Below are 20909 nucleotides of genomic sequence, written 5' to 3' on the forward strand. Positions count from 1 at the left end.
TTTTTAAAGTGATGTGATACTGCTTTAAATATATAGTGCAAAGGGGGACTTATTTGGCTCTGTGTCTGCCTACTCTTGATATCTCTGCATTTCCACTCTCAATGGGGACCAGATACAGCTGCTAAATAAATGTCATTCTCTCCAAGCAGCCAGAGCAAATCTTTGCTGATTTCAGAACCAGAGTAAAAAGCTGTTGTGACTAACAGTGGTGGAAAGAACCTGTTGCAAGACATAGTTTTCAATGGGCCATAAGCCATCCCTTGTTTGGCTCAGCCTAGCCCATCACTGTTTGCATTGGCCATTTGCAACATAGTCTGACTCAGCCCTGGGCAGAGCCTTCCAGAATCTTGTAGGTGTGGGAGGAAGGATGAACTTGTGGTCAAATCACATCATCATATTACTGGCATATCTGAAGAACGTCTTTAAAGAAACAAGAAAAGGGCCGGATTTTCAACTGACTAGTTGTTGCAAAAGTGTTGTGGATGGCTATATTTTGGAAAAACCTGCCCCAGTTCTGTCTTTTGATCATTGGTTGTTTAAGACTTGGGAGATTGCATTACGAAGCTGAATTCAAATACCTTCTCAAATCCGAGAGAATGCCATTTCTTTATATTTGAACTGATATCTAATTATATTGTAGCTAACAGGACCAGTAAAAGGGGCACGGGTGGTGCTGTGGGTTAAACCACAGAGCCTAGGACTTGCCGATCAGAAGGTCGGCGGTTCGAATCCCCGCGATGGGGTGAGCTCCCGTTCCTCGGTCCCTGCTCCTGCCAACCTAGCAGTTCGAAAGCAAGTCAAAGTGCAAGTAGATAAATAGGTACCGCTCCAGCGAGAAGGTAAACGGCGTTTCCGTGCACTGCTCTGGCTCGCCAGAAGCGCCTTAGTCATGCTGGCCACATGACCCGGAAGCTGTACGCCGGCTCCCTTGGTCGATAAAGCAAGATGAGCACCGCAACCCCAGAGTCAGTCACGACTGAACCTAATGGTCAGGGGTCCCTTTACTTTTACCTTAACAGGACCAGTGGTCAGGGATGATGGGAATTGTAGTCTCAAAACATCTGGAGGGCCGAGTTTGCCTATGCCTGATCTAATCCAACTCCCTGCAATGCAGAAATCTTTTGCTGAATGTGGAGCTCGAACCCAGACCTTGAGATTAAGAGTCCTGTGCTCTATGGACTGAGCTATTGTGCCATCACTTCGCTGCAGTGGAGGGAGGTGGAGACCTAGGCATGGAAGACTGTGCCAAACTTTATTTATTTACTTTTCCACTGGTCCTTTGCATCCTGTCTCCCCCAGAACTGATGGCCACATAAATCCCACCTCTTTGGAGACTGCTACATTCAGATGCATATATACTCTCTCTCTGTGTGTATGGGTTTCCTTCTGGTTATATTTCAGAGAAAGAGCAGGGTCTCACCCACCCACCTCCTTTAAAAACAAAGATGACAAAGTATAAAAGGTATTTAGTGTACAGCTGGCTCAGTCTCCCTTCCCCGAGGTTCAAAATATATGAAGCATAATCACATCCTAATTTCAGGCTGCTCCTAAAATTCCAATTACATCACAGCCACCTATTTTAAATGCCGTTAAAACTGGCTCAGCTTCCCCCATGCATGTTCTACATGTCGCCACATGCGTTTGAAAGCAATGGTCAATGTGCTTTATGGCACATTGGGACGTATCTCCCACCCCTCTCTGACCTGCTTTTCCAGATGGGAGTTTATGAGATCTCCTCATCCAGAATATTAATAACGGGACTTGGAGGAAATGTACAAACAGAGTCACTGGGGTTTATAGCCAAAGAGGATGCCAGTGGAGATGTACGGGAAAAGGTGAGCACACCAGATGTTTATCTCTGGTAGCTGTTCTAAGCAAAAGGGAAGTCAAGGTTATGCAGGGCTGTAGCTTTAGGGCTGAGGGGGTGACTTAAATGAGTCGGGCTTCTCAGAAATTTAATGAATTCATTAATTTAGTTTATTTTACATCCTATCTCTTCAGTTTTCAATAAAATTTTCAGGCTGCAGAATAAAATGAAATAACAGAAAATAAATGTGCCACCCCGTCTCCCAACTGTTAGTTTTGTTGTTGTTTAAGTTTCTAGACCCTTTGCTTGTGAAGATATAAGGCAAAAATAGACAGGAATATGCCACCCAATTGCTCCTTACAAAACAACCCATGGATATTGAACACAACCACTCCCTCCTTCTAGTATTCTGGTCAATTATTGTCTGATTGATTGATTACATTTATATCTCATTCAAGGAACTCAAAGTGGCATACGATTCCCAGTTTTATTCTGACAACCACCCTGTGAGGTAGATTAGACTGAAATCCTATGATTGGCCCAACGCCACCCAGTGAACTACATGGCTGAGTGGGGATTTGAACCCTGGTCTCCCAGCTCCTGGTCTAACACTCTAACCACTACACCATGAATATCATCATCATCATCATGCCATTTATTTGTTGCTCCCTATACAACTTTTTCTCTCAAACCAACTTACAGATCCATAAAAGACACAGAAGCTTACAAACATTTAAACACACATACAAATGGATAAAGAAAATACAATAAAACATGGTGTGTGTGTGTGTGTGTGTGTGTGTGTGTGTGTGTGTGTGTGTGTGTGCATGTCTAAAACTGCTCACCCAACCATCCTATAAGAAGTACAAATCATACCCCACCATAATCAAAGATGAACAACACAAACAGACTGGAAATAATCCCAAATCAACAATGAGGACAAGAGCACTATAATAACTGATAAGCAGTAGGTCCCTATTTTTATATCTTATAAAATTAAAATGTTATTAACATTGAATGCAATCAAAAAAATTAAAGATATTAGTTATCTATATTTCTGTTTTGTAATGATTTCTGCCGCCTTCCTTGGCAACTGGTCCTCCTTACTACAAAAATTTTGGCAACAGGCCTCTTGGCATATGCCTTCACTAAGACAATTTATTGGTTTGAAGATGGCCTCCAAACACTTTAATAAGTATGGTAAACTGAGTAGGTGGCTGGTTATGCATTGCAAAGGGGGGACAGAGGATACATTTGCAAGTTCTAATTTATATGTACAGATGCAAATTGAGGAATAATTACCATAACATTTAATATGGCAGGAAGATGGCATAGTGGGGGGTGAAGCCGTATCTGACCTCCTAGAATAGAAGTCTTTGCTTATTACTGAGAGAGGAAGGGGAGAGGTAGCAGTGAGGTCACTGCGGTACAAATGCAGCAGTGCAGCCACCCTCTTTGCTGTCTCTCCCATGTCTCCCCCTTTGAACTCTGCAGCAGCTCACTTGCCAGGAGGTCATAGAATCGTAGAGTTGGAAGGGACTTTGAGGACCATCTAGTCCAACCCCCGGCAGTGCAGGAATCTCAGCTAAAGCATCAATGATAGATGTTCATTCAACCTCAGCTTAAAAACCTCCAAGGAAGGAGAGTCCACCTTCTGGGGGAGTCCGTTCCACTGTCAAACAGCTCTTACTGTCACAAAGTTCTTCCTGATGTTTAGTAAAAAACAACAACTCCTTTCTTGTAACTTGAAGCCTTTGGTTCAGGTCCTACCCTCTGGAGCAGGAGAAAACAAGCTTGTTCCATCTTCCATGTGACAGTCCTTTATATATTTGAGATGGCTACCATATTTCCTCTCAGTCTCTTCTTATCCATGCTAAACATAGCCAACTCCCTCAACCATTCCTCATAAGGCTCGGTTTCCAAACCCTTGGTCATCTTGGTCACCCTCCTCTGCACAAGCTCCAGCTTGTCAATATTCTTCTTAAATTGTGGTGTCCGGAACTGGACACTAGACTTCTGTTGATGCAGCCTAGAATATCATTAGCTTTTTGTTGTTGCTGCATCACACTGTTGACTCATGTTAAGACTGTGGTCTACTCAGACACCTACAACCTTTTCACATGTACTACTAGCAAGTCAGGTGTCCGCCATCTTATATTTGTGCAGCTGATTCTTCCTGCCTAAGTGTAGAACCGCACATCTGTCCCTGTTGAAATTCATTTTGTTAGTATTGTCCCAGTTCTCCAACCTGTTAAGGTCATCTTGAATACTGATTCTGTGGTGTTAGCTAACTCCTCCCAGTTGGATGTTATCTGCAAATCTGATAAGCATCCCCTTAATTCCTTCATCCAAGTTGTTTATACAGATGTTGAATAACAATGAGCCTTGTAGCACTCCACTTGTCAGGTAAGTGTCTCTGTTCTACCATGTCATCCCCTATTAGTGACCTGTGCTAATTCTTGATAACCAACTTCAAGGTCCTTGTTCTCCCTTCTTAGGGTTCTCTATCCTTAAACTGGACAAGGCCTTCAAACAGAAGACTCATTCTGCCCATGCAAAAAGGAAATGGACTGAAAATAGACTGATCCTCTCATTTCTACACAAGGAGGCTACTGCTTCCAACCCTCTCTATGGGCTTCCCAGAGTCAGCCAGTCTTGGAACCAGGACGATGGCTTAGAGCAGAGGTGGGGAACCTTTGGGCCTCCAGGTGTTGCTGAACTACAGCTCCCATCAACCTCAGCTTGCATTTCCGATGGCCAGGGATAGCGGGAGTTGTACTTCAGTGACCTATGGAGGGCAATATTTCCTTACTGCTAGATTAGATCTTTGGCTCTTCTTTCATTCTTCTTATGACTATCTTCCTCAAGATGTGATCTGCGGCACCCACTGAAGAACATGCAGCTTAGCAGACTGTGCTGTGATATTGAACAGAAAAGTCTTGCTACAGTGGAGGTCCATGCCATTGTCTCAGGAAGAAATATTTGGCTGGGTTTGGCTCTGTTCTTTGGAAGAATTTTCATTTTTACTAATGAGATGAAATTGGCAACTGGGTTGTCTCTGAAAGCTGTGGCATTCAGGCATTCAAAATCATTAGCCATTTGGAGGGGGAAATTAGGTCATGGAATAAGAGTGGACAAGAAGGGCAGACACAATAATGAAGTGAATCCAATAAGCAAAGTGCTTCCATTTGTCTTGGACCCCAGAATGCTTTATTACCATTAACTTTCCTCCCTACGTGCTGTGCATCTGGTAGGCCGAAGCCATTTATTTTGCACTGCGTGGGTTCTTGAAAGGGGTGGGGGAACAGGCTAGTGTTTATTTTGACAACAGAAAGCTCTGCTTCTTGGAGTTTCTGGATAATGTGATTTGTCCAAGATGAAGGAATAAATGGTTTATTTTAATCCCTTGTATACATGGGCTGTTGTATAAATACAGAATGTGCTCTTACAAAGGCATTGTGGTTTATTACACTATTAGAGGGGCCAGGTTTGCCAGCCCCAGTCAGGGGGTCTTCAAGGGAAGATGGAAAATTTCACACGTTGAGAGGCGACTCACTGAATCCACCTTGTGGGACAATGTCAGGCTTGTCCCAAGCACCCGCCAATCCATGGTTTGTATCTTTCTCCAACTGCAGGAGAATCCAGGATTATACTTGATTATACTTGAGATGCTGCTGAACTACAACACCCATTTCCCCTCACTATTTGCCCATGTAGGCTCAGGCTGGTGTGAGTTAGGAGTCCAGAAACATTGTGAGGGCCACATTTTTAGGCCAGGGGTGGCTAAGCTTTCAACCTCCAAATGCTGCTGAACTACGTCTCCCATAATCCTTGGCTATTGGTCATGCTGGCTCTGGTTGATGGGAAATACAGGTCCAGTAAAATTTGGTTAGGCCCCTTTGCCTCCGTTAGGCTGTCAGTGACACTTCAGTTTGGTGATGTGCAGAATCATAAGAGATCAGTCTCAAATCCAGATTTCTGTTGCTCCAGAGCACAAGAAGGGGAAGAGGGGTAATGAAACCAGGGCCTGGAGCTGCAGGCCAGCTCTACCAATTAGAAGGGAAGGAGAAGCCCTGTTTTAATTGGACTGAAATTCACTGCACACAGAAATGCATTCTGTCACAGGGAACCAGCCCTGTAGGCTCTTGCTCCCACCTGTGTTGCCTCATCCACACCTTGTGAAATGTGGAACACTCTGTCAGCATCTCTTCTGTGTCCTCCAAAGCTCAACTGTCATATGTTCGCACAGATGCAGCTTCTTGTAAGCCTTGGTGCTCTTGAGGAAGTATGTAAGAGCAGGGAGAGGTCAACAGCGTGCAAGTTGAGGGACAGGGAAACATAGCTGAGCCATGAGGTAGTGTCAACTGGGACAAGTTGAGGTCCTATAGCCTTGGTCCCTTTAACCTCATTCTCTCCATCACCACAGCACTGGGAAAACACTCACAGAAGGAAGCCAGCAGGTTTTGCCAGATGGCTGACCGCGCTGACCCCAACCATTCCCCCACCTTTAACTCTTCCTTAAGAAAACAAGGAGCGGGCCAGCCAATCAGTTTATGGCTTCCTCTTGTTCAACCATGTTCTTTGGCTGTAAACTCCGTCTTGCTTGGCCAGCATCCTCTATTTTGGCTGGACTGAGGGTAGAGTATTGCTTTTATAGGTGCCTATAAAACAGCCGGTAGAATTTGGATTATTCATGGAGATGGTGCAAAAAGAAAAATTATGAAAACAGGAAGAAGAAGAAGAAGAAGAAGAAGAAGAAAGAAGAAGAAGAAGAAGAAGAAGAAGAAGAAGAAGAAGAAGAAGAAGAAGAAGAAACTCTTTCCTTGACCCTGCAGCTGTGGAGGTAAAGAAAATACAGTATGTGTGGAAACCTCAACAGGTGGCTGGTCCATGTAGAGCAACAGCCATAACCACCCTCAGTTTTGCCCATAATTAGTAAACAGAGAAACAGGAGAATATTCAGTAGTGCTGTCCTTCAGTTTCTCAAAAGTTTTCTTCCCCCTACGAAAGAGGCCTCTGTTTTCTGCCTAAATGGCAGGGTACTTCAGAATTTCTTTCAAATTTTAGTAGGTTTGGGGTAGGAAATGGGCGACTCTCTCAATTTCTGTTTCTCTCAGTTCCTAATTTTTCTAGTCTTTAGTTCCATTCTCCACATTTCCACATCAGTTTGCATTTGTTTAAAAAAGCCCTAATGAAAATCCATCCTCATGTTAGTGCAATTTTTTTCCGTTGCACACATTTTTATATGCAACTTTGTCCAACAAATGCATTTTTTGCAAAGCAGTTTCCCCTAATGCCACACTTTCCCTTAATGCCATGTTATTTCCACAAATATATACATCTTAATGCATATTTACCCTAGCATTTGTGTTTTTGTACACATTGCTTGGCTGGAGAATATTGTACACATTGCTGAATTCAGAGGAACTCAAATATTGAAGGATGGCTATGTTTCAGTTTGCATATTGTTTCAGAACGTGTGAATTAGGTTTGCCTTTAAATGCAAACTGAAATACATGTTAAAAGCCTTGGATGTTTAATTATCCAAGTTACCAGATAGTTGGAAGAAGGAAATTCAGGCAAGTCAAGTGAGGCTATTAACACCACAGACCAGAATGTGGCTGGTTCACTGGTGCTTTCAGAGCAGGACTTTGGTATAACCACGCAAGGCCACAGTCAGCAGAATGACTCTTAAGACTATAAAGTCTTACTGAGTTTCCCTGGGGCCTAGTAATCAGATCAGTCTACTGTGTAGCTCCAATGACTACCCCATGTTAGGGGATGTTCTCTCTCCCTCTCTGAACTGGTTATTTTTTATTGAACAGGTATACATCTTTGAGAAAAGGAGAAAAACCAAGGGGAAGGGAAAATACACAGAATGGACATGGTAAGTATATAGAAAACGTGGCATGACTATTTTACAATATTTTTGATATTGATGATCCATGGGATATTCTCTAATTAAACATTGGATATTTGATACAATTCTTAGCCCCCCTCAACACACCTTCTCTCGCTTACACATGTACACACCTTGTTGGAACAAATGTGTTATAATGTACGCTTACTAGGCTCTTATAAACTGATCACCTGGAAAACCTATTAACTTTTTTTTTTTTGCATTTCAGATTGAAACATGAAGGAGTTTTTATTTCAGTCATTAAAAAACATTTTTATTTATTTAATTCTCATAAACAAAGCAGGAGTTCTTTGCAAATGTACAATTACAAACCAGCACTCAACCTCATCTGTAAGCTAATAACATTAGCTCGCACCATGTTATTGGAAAGCACTGTTTGTTTTTCTCCATCTGCTCTTTTGCGGATGGCTCATTCAAATGATGAGATGGTTACTCCCACAGTAACTTCTCCCATAATTACTGTACACTTGAAGTGTGTGACCCCTGGATCTTGTGATAGAAGGTTATATGTTTCCATGCAGAGAGAGGTGGCTTGCAAATGGTTGCGTTAACAACCTTGGAAGGCATTCTCAAGAACACATTGTCCTAGATGCTCTCAAATGCGGATTCCGTACTGCTGGAGTAAACGCACCACTATAAATGTCCTAATGCTGCTGCTCAAAATGTATTGTCTTTTCTGGAATGGATATTCAAGCACAAAAGATGTGTCTACCCTATAAGTTCTGAAGGATGCATTCATGTTTCAAGTATGGCTTTTCTGTATAATAGTGACTGTTTTAGTTGCAGTATAACCAGCAAAGAGTCTTGTAGCATCAGCTTTATTGTAGAACAAACTTTTCAGGGACTTTTATCCCACTTCATTGGATGCATGAAGTGTTACCTGTGTGCATCAACTACACTTTTGAAAAAGCTTTAGGAGCAAAAAAGCTGGTACGATACGATCCATTAGAACATCATGCACAAGCGTGGCGGCTGGTGCCCATTGGGACTGGTGGGACAGAATGCAGGCAGCCCAACACTAGGTGGAGCCAGAGCCAAGGATAGGTGGGGCCAACTCATTCTAGATTTGCTCCCATCCTCTTTCCTGCTGAGTTCTTCCAAGGGCAACCATGTGATTAAGGAGGAGGAGGAAGCTGACAGGTACCACCGCCACCTGCTGGACTGGTTGTAATAAGGCAGGAAGGTGGGGGCAGGCTGGGGGCAGATTGGGATTGGTGTAGCAGCACCTCATGTTCCCTGATGGATCAGCCTCCACTGTGTGCAAGTCAAACAATATCATATACAATGGTACCTCGGGTTAAGTACTTAATTCGTTCCAGAGGTCTGTTCTTAACCTGAAACTGTTCTTAACCTGAAGCACTACTTTAGCTAATGGGGCCTCCTGCTGCTGCTGCGCCGCCGGAGCACGGTTTCTGTTCTTAGCCTGAAGCAAAGTTCTTAACCTGAAGCACTATTTCTGGGTTAGCGGAGTGTGTAACCTGAAGCGTATGTAACCTGAAGCGTATGTAACCCGAGGTACCACTGTATACTGAATGCAAACATTCTGGGTGTGACATCTGGTATGCTGGAACAATAGGGCTTTGTAGATGATTTAGTACCCACAAAGAAATAATCCTTGACAAAGGAGCTCCAACAATCTATTTCAAAATATTTCAATTTTGATGGCTGCCACTTCATTGACTTGGAAAAATGTCCCTCTGAACAACCAACAAATCTGGAGGTATTTGAAGAGAGGGAAAAATTCTGGGCAGGGATAGAGGAATTAGTCTACTATACTCAGTCGATGCCATTTTCACGTGTGCCATTTCCACAAGGACTTTTGATCCTGTTATTTGCATTAATCTGCAACATTAAAAAAAAAAACTTACAAAAGTTTGTGTTTAAAATTGTAAATATTTTTGAATGTATTTGCTCTCAAAATACACATTTCAAAATGTTAAATTTACCTCAAAATCTACATTTTAAAATGCTTGTGGGATGGGAGTGGGATTTGAGCCAAGGACTGTGTGACAATATTTGGGGAAATGTAAAATCTGATGAGTACCTACATTCAAATCTGCACGTTTGACTGGGTGACTCCTTAGTTATCGGATTCCAAAAGCATCCATACTTCTGGATCTATAGACTTAACACACTAAGGCTGTAATCCTATATACAATCTTCCAGGGAGTAAGATCCCTTGAACCCAAGGGGACTTCCTTCTGAGTAGACAGGTTCAGGATTGCACTTTAACTTACTTTGAAAGCTGACATTTAATTATTTCCTTAAAACAAAAAACAAAAAACCCCTCTCATATAAGCTACCCTTCTTAATAAGACTTTCCCCATCCTGACTGTGTTCTTAAGACTGTCAACCTTAGCATCCACTGCTCATTTGAAAACCTAGCTGGATTACCAAGGAAGACTTAAACCAAAGCTTTGAAATAAACAGCTTTACTATTTTATCTCTACTGGGCTACCCACTTCTTTGCCTTTAACAGTATGCTTCTTAGATCTACAGCCTATATGCAGCGCTGGATTTAGGGTGGTGTGGGTGGTTGCCGAGCTAAGGGGATGTAAATAAGAAAGATTTAGGGGGCATACCAAATTTTGTCCTCGCTCAGGGCACCATATTACCAAAGTCCACCCCTGCTGTATGCCACAGTCAATCTATTACTCTTTGTTCCATTTCTCATTGGCATGGTAAGAATACTCTTGTTGGATTCAACCACAATTTTAATCTTGTCTAGAGGTGGCTCTCCAGATATTTTGGACTACAACTCCCACCATTCCAGACCAGTGGCTAAGCTAGCTGGGGCTGATGGGAGTTTGAGTCCAGCATCATCCTAGACCTACTCCAACATTCTATTTACAACAGAGAGAAAGCCAATGTGTCTTGACATAAAGGAAATCCTCCTCCCCTAGTTGTTCGTTCTGCTGAGTATTGAGTATTCATAGGTATATTGCTTCTGTAAATTTAAAGTGAAGGAGGGTAAGCTATCCTTCTTGCTTTCATGCATTGCAAAGAGGAAATTGTGCCTGAAACACACATTATCATAAGCAAGTGAACATCAACAACATCTCATGAGAAGTAGCATTTATGGTTCTTCAAATAGGGATGCTTTAGGCATCATAAAAAAACTATCCAATCTGGCATGGGGGTGAGTAGCAGCAGTGGTTTTTTTTGCTGCGTAGGGTGGGCTTTCAATCTCAGGAGATTATTTCACAGTTGTGAAAGGATATCCTTCCAAGCAGGGGAAGCTGGCTGGCTGAGCTACAAGTATGAGCAAGATGAAAATATGAAGGAGGATGTCACTGCAATTATTCCCAATAACCAGGGGACTTGGCAACAGGTGTGAGAGGGCTATGAACAATAACCACCTTGGTGGAGACCACATAACTGATCTGGTGTGGTGTCTGCCCATTAAACTTACCAGGGGGCAGACAAGCTACAGCCATCTTAATTTCTTTAGAATGCCTCTGGACTGTATGTTGAGGCCCAGAGGCATTCTGGGAAAATTAAGGTGGTGGTATCTGCAGCTGCTTGACTTGATACTTCTTCAAAAATGTGTATGAAAGCGTTTTTTAAAAAATTCCCGCATAAAAAACGGAGGTGTTGGCATTTGGGCCCTCTAAGATTTGGATGCTGTCTCCCTTAACCTCCACTTGCCCTTGCAGCTGACAAAATGGTGGCCTAAGGTGCTTCAGTCAGTCCAGATGGGAAATGAGGAGATATGCTCTTCAAGAAAAAAGCTTCGGCAGACCAGACATGACAATGTTGTGGCCTTATGTACCCTGACTGGACCTGCCTTGCAAGTCATGTGGGCAAAACAACAATGAAAGTGCTTAGACTATGCTGAAACGGCAGCCAGATGGCTTTTGAAACTGCTGCTAAAAAGAATTAACATTGGCACTGAGCCAAGGTGCTCATCATCTCATCATGCACTTGTTCAAGCTGATGAAATCATCATTCTTTGCACCAAACAGATGGCAGGATAACCTTGTGTACCTACAAACCCTCTGCAGTGATCTGTTGGTGACTTTAAATAGCAGCTGTTATTAAACCAAAGTACTAAAAACAATGATAAGGCTGGCTTTAAGAACTGAAAGGCATTGCTATACATGTGACACACTGTTTGGTTTAAGTGTCTCTGGGCTCCAGAGTTCATATGTCACTATTTCCCCCACTTTCCATAAGCAGTTAAATGTTTGGTCCTAAGTGTGCAAACCCTCTGTGACATTGGAGCAACTGGGCCAATGGCAGCCGTGACACCCCAGGCAGTCCACTTTCTGTGATGTCAGAAAAGGTGAGCCAATGGCAACCAGTAGGCAGTCATGGCGACACTTCAGTGACATCAGAACCATTGATCCAATGGAATCCAGAAGGCAGATGTGACATTGTTCAAGCAAGTCAGTGACAGACATAATGCCTTAGACCTTCTTTGGGGCTCCTGATATCACAGACAGCTTGCAAGTATAGGACTGGCTGGCAATTTGTTAGTCTCAGTAAGAAAAGTTTACTGTCTAATCAGAGCAGATGAGTTAAGCATCTAGTGAGATACGAAAAGATCCTTAGCTTGTTTGTGTCATAGCTGTCAACTTTCCCCTTTTTTTAAGGGAAATTCCCTTATTCCGAATAGGATTCCTTGCAAGAAAAGGGAAAAGTTGACAGCTATGGTTTGTGTGCATCTCTCTGTGTAGGGCTATCATTCTGTTCAGTATTTGGTGGGAATGAGCCGTGCAGCTTACATATTTTTCAACCCATCCAAATTTATATGGCAGTTAGATACAAGATGCGGACATTCCTTGACAGCCAGAAGAGCTAAAAAAAGAGAAGGTTTTGTTGAGGCCTTGTTCCTCAACCAACAAGGCTAGCTCTACAATTAGGCAGAACTTAGTCAAGTCATCTTAGGTGCTGGGTGCTGGGGGGAGGGGCAGGGAGTGGTGGCAAGGTGTTGAAGCACAACCTGCCCTGTGTCCCCTAAGCCAGCCTGCTCCCCTCAGGAAGACACTGTCCCACTGTCAGTGTCAAAATAAGGCTCAGCTAATAGTTCAAACTGCTTCTGTATGTTAAAGAGGGTCCACCACCTTGTTGTTTGCTTCAGGTGGCAAATGTCTTGGGGTGGCGCTGACCACCAAGAAATGCAAACTTTACAAGGGCAGGCAGCTCAGGTTCCCAGTAAAAGAACTACGTCAACTGGCAGTCCTGAAGGCCAGGAGGCAGCAAGGTGAGACTGGGAGATGAGCATCAGCCCACCTCACAATTTGCATCTTAAGATGGCCTCCAACTAAGTTCTACTCAGAGAACCACTTAAATGAATGAGCCTAAGTTAGCCGTGTCCACTGATTTCAGTGGGTCTACTCTGATTAGGACTAGCACTCGATGCAACCCTGAGCAAAAACCAGAGCACAAAAGCGGGAAGGAGTCTTGTTTCACTTTAAAAACTAGCAGACTTATTGTGGCTTTAAGTGTTTATGGACCAGAGACCAATACATCAGGCGGAAATTACAAGCACATACACAAGAGATACCAACACAGAGACACAGAGGTATCAGGGGTGGCAGTGGTGGTCAACAGTGAAGCCCAAAGTTGGTGGAAGGCAAAAGGTAGAGTCTCTGACACATTTGCCCCATGCTTACAACCTATTTTCTCTGTTCTAACAGTAGATAGCAAAATTGGAGTAAGGTGCATTATGGGTATTGTAGGGCACAAAACGGAAATCTTCCCATTACTGCTTTTTTCAATGACCAATGACTGTCACAGCTGCTCCCTGTGGGGATGTGGAATGGGGTGAGCACTTGTCCCCATGCCCGCCCCCCAGCCTTCCCAAATTCAAACTGAAATTTCTCCATTGAGAACTCTGGGTTCAGCCTTAATCTTAGGCTTCTGACAGCTTAAATCAGCCTTCCCTCAACCTACTGCTCTCCAGATTCTTCTTTGTTGTCTTCTTTACTTCAATGCTTAACGTTCCCAGCCAACATAGTCACTGGTCTGGAATGATGAGAGCTGTAGTCCAGCCACGTGCAGGCAACCAGGTAAGGCTGGGTTAGAGACATGAATCAACTGAAATTACGTTGAGCATCTGAAAAGGTGCCTATATCACTTGTATAAACAAAGCTAAACCCTGCAGATAGAAAATGCTACCTTACATTTCTTCACGTGAGAATGAATGAGAAAGGACTGTTCTAAAAAGGAAGCCCACTGTGACACACAGGCACCACTTGTATTCAATATTTCAGCTTCACTTTATTTTTAAATTTAAGTCCCACCCACTTAGCCTCTGACCTCGTCCATTTGGAGTCTTGGCCAAGTCTGAAGCCTGCCCTCAGGCTGAAAGAGGTTCCTCACCCCTGATCTCTGAAGAAAGTTTATTTAGGACAATTGCTTTTCTCGTAAGCAATTTTGTGCAGATTGAATTGATGGCTCAATTAAAACTTATCTGATTAATTAAGCAAGGGAACAATTATCGGTGTATGTGTGTCAGAGAGACAGAGAGAGCAATGAGGCAATACTTCTCAGCAGACCACCTTCGTTTTTGCCCATCTCTCCCAACGGAGGGCCATTTTGATTAAAATTCTCTGTCGCTATTTCATGAGGGCCTCCACTCCCCCCACTGTCGCCCCAAACCACAAAACCCTGGGACAATGAGACCATCCGGGGCATTATGAGGGGGTACCAGGATGCCATTGCAGAAGCTCTGCTCTTGCTGCTTGCAGAACAAAAGAAGGAACCCCCCCCAAAAAAACTATTGGTGAAGCCTGACTCCCCCTGAGAATGTTTGAGGAAACACCCCTTTTTCTGCCTCTGTGAACAGGGTGGAGCTTTTTTGGAAGCCATTCCAAACGGATAACACCACCTCAGGCACCTCTGAGTTCCTGCCCCAATCCTACCACAGATCTGTTTAAGGTGTCCCAAGGTGGGTTTTCTCTGGGGGTGGGGTGGGGGGACATTCACACCATACCTTTAAAGCACTATGATACTACTTTAAATCATTATGTCTCTCCCCTCCCCAAGAATTATGGGAGCTGTGGTTTCTAAGGGTGCTGGGAGTTGTTAGGAGACCTCTACTTCTCTCACAGAGCTACAATTCCAGAGTGGTTTAGCAGTCAATCCCTTTTCACAGGAAACTCAGGGAATTGCAGCACTTGGCAGGGGGATAGAGGCCTCCCAACGATACTCAGCACCCATAACAAACCATAGCTCCAAGATTTCTTGGGGGAAAGCCATGGCTGTTTAAAGTGGCATGGTAGGGCTTTAAATGTATGTTGTGAATGTGGCCTGTGTATGTGTGTGGGTGTGTTAGAAAGAGAGAGAGAGAGAGAGAGAGAGAGAGAGAGAGAGAGAGAGAGAGAGAGATTACTGTTAACAGACTTAATATGACTACCTAGGAGTGATTAGTAGGAAGGGGCATCACTTTCCGGAAGTAGGAAGCATAACGTAGCAGTAAGGTCAACGTTTTGTGGGTGTGCAGATGGGAACACCAGATTGGCTCTGTGAGTACACATGTGCCGTCCTGACCTCCCCACCACCTCGCCCCTTCCCAGTAAGTGACAGCTCCTGTGGTTGCCCCTCTGGAATTTGGCAGGATCAGAGAAACACTGTCATTGTTTTGTTTTTTAAAAAAGAAAAACAGGGTGGGAATTTTGCTCCTGCTCAGAGACATTCTGAGCTGTCTTCTTCCAAGTCTCTTCAGTTCACCAGCCTTCTCCTTCACTTCGCTCCTTGTTAAAGGTTTGTCATTACTGTGTTACTCTTAATAAACTTTTTTTTTAAAAAAAAGGACCCATGCACGCAACCCCCACCCCCCAAGGAATCATTGCCAAAATATACACTATACACAGGCGAGTCCATCCATTCACATGATATGTATATGTACAGAGTCTCTAGGAACAGTCTGCTGGGTGCAGTGCACAGGGGACCAGAGAGAAGGGAGGCATGTATTAACAGACACGAGCCTAAACCAATCATGGTTTCAAGCACTTCCCCTTTTTCTCCCGCCTCTGCAGTTTCCTGAGCCGCCGAGTCCAGGCATCCCTCCACTGGATCACCAAGCTGTTCTTGTCAGCCATTAGTCCTGGCCGGTCAGTGGGGTTTTCGCTGATCCCCATGACCAAGTACTTCCTGCTGATTTGGATCTTGGGGCATTTGCACGCCAGGTCTTTCATGTGGATCCACAAGAAGTTGTCGCCCCTTTTCACCCGTTCGTCTCTGCACTTGTAGACCGAGAGGATGTTGACAGTGAACTTGGCCCAGTTGGCCACCGTCTCCATGTCTAAGACGTTGACTTGGACAACTGCAGGGCAAGAAAGGAGAGAAAGTGAGGCCACAGGTGGCAAGGAACTGATGCTGAATATGTGAAGCGATGTATTAGAATTAAACTTACAAAGAGTTGTTGAGCAATCATGAGATTTCATAGCCATGCCCCATTCATCAGTTTCTTACGCTGTTTCTGAAAGAGCTGCACCGGCTGCCAGTATTTTACCAAGTGAAGTTGAAAGTGTTACTGTTAGTGCATAAACCCTTAATGGCCTAGGACCAGCTCGCCTGAAGGTTACCTGCTTTGTCCCTTCTAACCTGGCCAGACCACTGCAATAATGTGGAGAAGCCCTCCTGACTGTCTCACAGTTATCTCTTTATTTGTTTAGTTGCTACACGAATCAAAGCTTTTAACAGCATAGGGGCACAAGTAAAGATGCAACTCTGTTCCTACTGAAGTCAGACAGGTGTGTACAATCCAGATATCTCATTGCCTGCCAAAACTGCATTTGTTTTTAGAGAATTAGTTTGAATCAATTATTCTGGATTTTATGATTTTATAGTTTGCTGGTGGGACTCAGCTGAGTCCCATCAGCAGAAGATCTGAGTGAGAGGAAATGTCCATCTAGCCCACCTTCTTGTTCTCACAGTGACCAAGCAGATGCCTCAATGGGAAGCCCTACTGATGGCACTTCAACTTTAAACAGGGTTTGCACTGGCCAGCCCCTTAAAGCACTTCTTTAAACAGAGGTGGTCAACGATGCAATAGCATAGCAACCTGCAATTCGTGGCAACTTGTTCTTACTCCATTCATAGTCATATCAGAGGCAAGCATTACAGGTTTCTGAGATTTGCACTCTAAGTCAACTAATGCAGCTTTGGGTGACCTTCTCAAGGCGGTAGATCATCTTTTATCATCTCCATGTCTCTACACCAAACCCTCCAAGCGTCCCTATTTTCCAGGGACAGTCATGGATTTACAGAAGCCATCCTGGAATGTCCCACTTTTCCTTAGGTCATCTCTATTTTCACTGGAGAAATGTTGGAGGGTATGGAGTTATGCAACCCGTGAGCCAAGGAGGTAAGTACTATACAACCTTTAGAAGACATCTGAAGGCAGCTGTGTACAGGGAAGTTTTTTAATGTTCAGTTTTTTATTCTGGTCTTATACAGATTGGAAGCTGCCCAGAGTGGCTGCAGCAACCCAGTCAGATGGGCAGGGTATAAATATTATTACTGTTGATATTATTATTATGGGATAGGACATTCATTGGAGAAATGTTGGATGGTATGCTACGCTACTGTGATTACTAGCTTTTTTGTGCTACAGCACTGATTTTTTTTAAATTATAGGATTCATATGTTTTGTTTATATTGATGCCTTGTAGATCCTGATAGACCGAAAAGCAGGGAACACAAATGTATTTAAATAAATGATTTCTGATCACAATTATCTGCAAGGCTAGCTGCCTTTGCAGAACATATCATTTAAAAGCCAAAACACTTCTCGGCTACCACCCCGTCTCACGTCCATCTTCCCGTTCCCTTCCACCTTGCCAAAAACATCTTTTCTGTCTGAGCCAAGGAGTTCCTGTGGGAGATCAATCACAAACCACAGCCTCTTTTAGGGATCCTCCCTCTGCTCCAAAGAGTGAATGTGCTTGTGTCAGGGTGATTTACAACCTGCCGTCAGGATGTCCTGAGTCCAAACTTCACACACATCCCATCCCATTCAAACCCTCTCACCCCACACACCTTGCAAAACAAGGGAATTGGGAAGAAGAGAGGGTACTTTTTAACATATTTGGCAGACAGGGAGTGACTGTGGGTTTAGGCAAGAAGAGGAGAGGGTCCAGCAAGTTCTCCTAGTTGTGTGTGTGTGTGTGTGTGTGAGAGAGAGAGAGAGAGAGAGAGAATTTCAAAGTGGAGAAATAGGGCAAGATCGGCAGCCCCTGAAGCCAGGAGCGTATAACAAGCACAGGAAACATGGGAAAGCCGTCCCATACTATTTTTTTTGTCATCTTTGCCCTGTCACTTTTGTTTTGTCAATCCCTGTTTGGAATCTGATCACCGGGAATCAGCAAAACAACTTCACTCGTGTCATATTGCTTGTGTAACAAACAGCAGGGCACTGGTAGGTTTGGATCCGCTGAATTCAGTGCAGATCCCACTGGGAGGTGGATAATCTCCAGGGCCCAGTCCTCAGAGCCCTGGAGTCGCTGTAGCAACCATCCCTCCTCTGCCACGACTTTCCACCATAGTCAGCTTGAACTAGCAGGGATATATGGGGAGGAGGGAAGAGAAATGGAAGAGCTGGGTGGCCTTTGATATCAGCATTTTGAGCACCCAAAGGCCATATCTAAGCTTGAGATATAGTCTGAATTTGCACAATACATTCAAAACAGTCATACCACATTAAACTGTTATGGCTCCCCAAAAATAATTCTGAGAACTGTAGTTTGTTATGGGTGCTGTGAGCTGTGAGGATACCCCTAGTCCCCTCACAGAGCTACAGTTCCCAAAGTAGCTTAACAGCCAATCTTCTTCTCAGATAATTTAGCTCTGTAGGGGGGGGGGGGATAACACAACTCTTGGCACTTTTAACAAACGACAGTTTCCAGGTTTGGGGGGGTGGGGTCATAGTTGCTTAAAGTGGTATAATACCATTCTAAATGCAGATGGAGTCTAACATATCTAGTGAAAATGACCTCATGAAGCAAAAGGTAGATTTCAGTGATCTGGTTATTAGTGCTCCTGCCTCCATCACAAAGGTTTGATCAGCAGCTTGTTCAAAGACCCAAATCAGAAGCCAAATTAGTACTGTATATGATAATCTGGGCTCTTTCTGGCCTACTTAAGGCAGTAGAAGCCAGTCCATTAGAGCCCAACTGCTATCTGCCTAAGCCATCCCGCACCTGCCAGCTTAGAACCAGTCCATCAGTTGGCACTGCCTATCACCTTCCTCCTCTTTAGTCTCACTGTTGCTGGTGTAGAACTCAGCAGGGAGGAGGATGGAGAGAAAACAAGAATTATCTGGATCTGCCTGCCTGCCGTTGGCTCTGGCGCCACCTACAGTGGACCTCCCTGCTTTCCACCCTCCTACTGCCAAAGGGCAACAGCTACCACCTGTACAAGATGCTGCCTAAAATTTGTGCTCAGGATCTCCTGCAAATTTTATTTAAAATTTTAATAGTGGCTGTAGGCCCCCTGAATAGGATCAGGGACATGGCACCAGGCAAGAAGGGTTATCTCCTGAGGGCATGGGTTTGTTTGGGAAAACAGTGTTGTGCTGTGGCCCCAATCTGATTAATGACTCTTTGCTGCTTCTATTATATTTAGGTGAGAGAGATCGAGGTCCTGATCTCATCTAAAGTGATCTTAACATGTATCAGGAGGACTTCTCAGAGGCGGAGCTAACTGTTCCAGCACCTGGAGAGGCACACATGCTGTGCACCTGTGGGGGGCGGGGCTAGCTGCCCAAAGGGGCACCTCCTGTGGTGAGCATCCCAGGGGGGTGCTGTCTGCGGCGCACATCCCAGGGGGGTGCCACCTGCGACGAGCATCCCAGGGGGGTGCAGTGAGTGTCTGGGAGTGGGGCGGCGATGTCACCCCCCTCAGGGATGACACCCAGTGCGTGCCGCCCCCCCGCACCTCCCTTCTTCCACCACTGGGACTTCTGAGCCCAGAGATCTTACAGTTTGCAGCTGGTGCTTCTTAAATACTTATTTGGAAACCACTGACCAGAAGGTAGGGCAAGTTCCCAGATAGGAAATTCCTGGTTTGACCTTTACATTCTGAGAAACCCTTTTGCATTAGAGAAAGGAGAGCTGCTCCTTACCGTAATCTTTCTTGCAGTACTTTTTCATGTTAATTTTGTAGTTGCCTTTGGCTGGTTTGCAGTAGGAGTCACAGTCTGCAGGAAAATACAAGGGGGAAATGCAATTAGGATGACAACTAAGAAGTCAGCAGGGCGGCAGCAACATCATAGTGAGGGATGGACAAAATTATCAATTTCTGTTTCTCATTCTTTCTAGTCATTTCCACAGTTCTCTGTATTGCTGCATCAGTTGCCAATGTTCCTTGCCCACCAGCCACCCACCCACCATTCCCTCAGCACCCATGGGGTTGGGAGTACAGTGGTACCTTGGTTTACAACCATAATCCATTCTGGAGGTCCGTTTGTAAACCAAAACAGGTTGTAACCCAAGGTGCGCTTTCGCCAATGGGTCCTCCCCCCAAAAATTGTTCGTAATCCAAAAAATAAAATAAAAAATGGGTTGTAATCCCCCCCCAAAAAAGGTTGCAAACCAGGACACACACGGCCGGGTTTGACATGTTTGTAATCCAAAACATATGCAAACCAAGACATATGCAAACCAAGGTACCACTGTAAAAGGAAATTTCTGCTTTGGACCCTAGTCATGCTAGGTCAAATGCCCTTGTAGTTGAGACTACACAGTATTAAATAAACAAGCAAGCAAGCAAACAAATGATATTTGAAGGAGACATTATTATTTAGAAGTTCAGCTTGTAAAACCCATTGAACTTCAACAAAAGCTCTTCAAACCGCCGAAATGCAGCCTTTAGGGTGATGTTCAACTAAGCATTTCTTCAGAGTAGACCCAATGAAACATGACTAAGTTAGCTCCGTTTATTTCAGTTGGTCTACTTATTTGAAAACCACCCTTAGTTTTTAGTTAGAAAAGCAAACAATCTTAAACTGTTGGCATGAAGTAGGAGCCAAAGAAAATGAAAGAAGTACCCAGCTTTTGCTTGATTTTAAATCATTCTCTTGACTTCCTGCACTAAACTTTCATTAAAAATAGTGTAATTTGAAAGCCTCGCCATCAGCTCATTCCCTTGCCATAGCAAGGATAGTTCATCAGTTGCTCTGGTGTTTTGATAGACAACATCACCTCTGAATAAAGTTCCACAATGGCAGTCCAT

The 20909-nt window shown here is 44.0% G+C and overlaps 1 protein-coding gene across 2 annotated transcripts in view; it reads right to left on the reverse strand.

Moving 5' to 3' along the window:
- Positions 1-13159: 13159 nt before the first annotated feature.
- Positions 13160-20909, reverse strand: part of NTN3 (netrin 3) — a 112527-nt gene continuing 104777 nt past the window's right edge. For both annotated transcript variants that reach the window (XM_083473676.1, XM_083473675.1), the window contains 2 exons: positions 19801-19875; positions 13160-15999 (listed from right to left, as the gene is read on the reverse strand). In XM_083473676.1, coding sequence (XP_083329802.1) covers positions 15671-15999; positions 19801-19875 — 404 coding nt within the window. In that variant the 3' untranslated portion in view covers positions 13160-15670. The remainder of the gene's footprint in view (positions 16000-19800; positions 19876-20909) is intronic.

The sequence above is a fragment of the Podarcis liolepis genome, assembly GCF_965112155.1.
Source record: "Podarcis liolepis genome assembly, chromosome: 14".
Taxonomy (NCBI): Eukaryota; Metazoa; Chordata; class Lepidosauria; order Squamata; family Lacertidae; genus Podarcis; species Podarcis liolepis.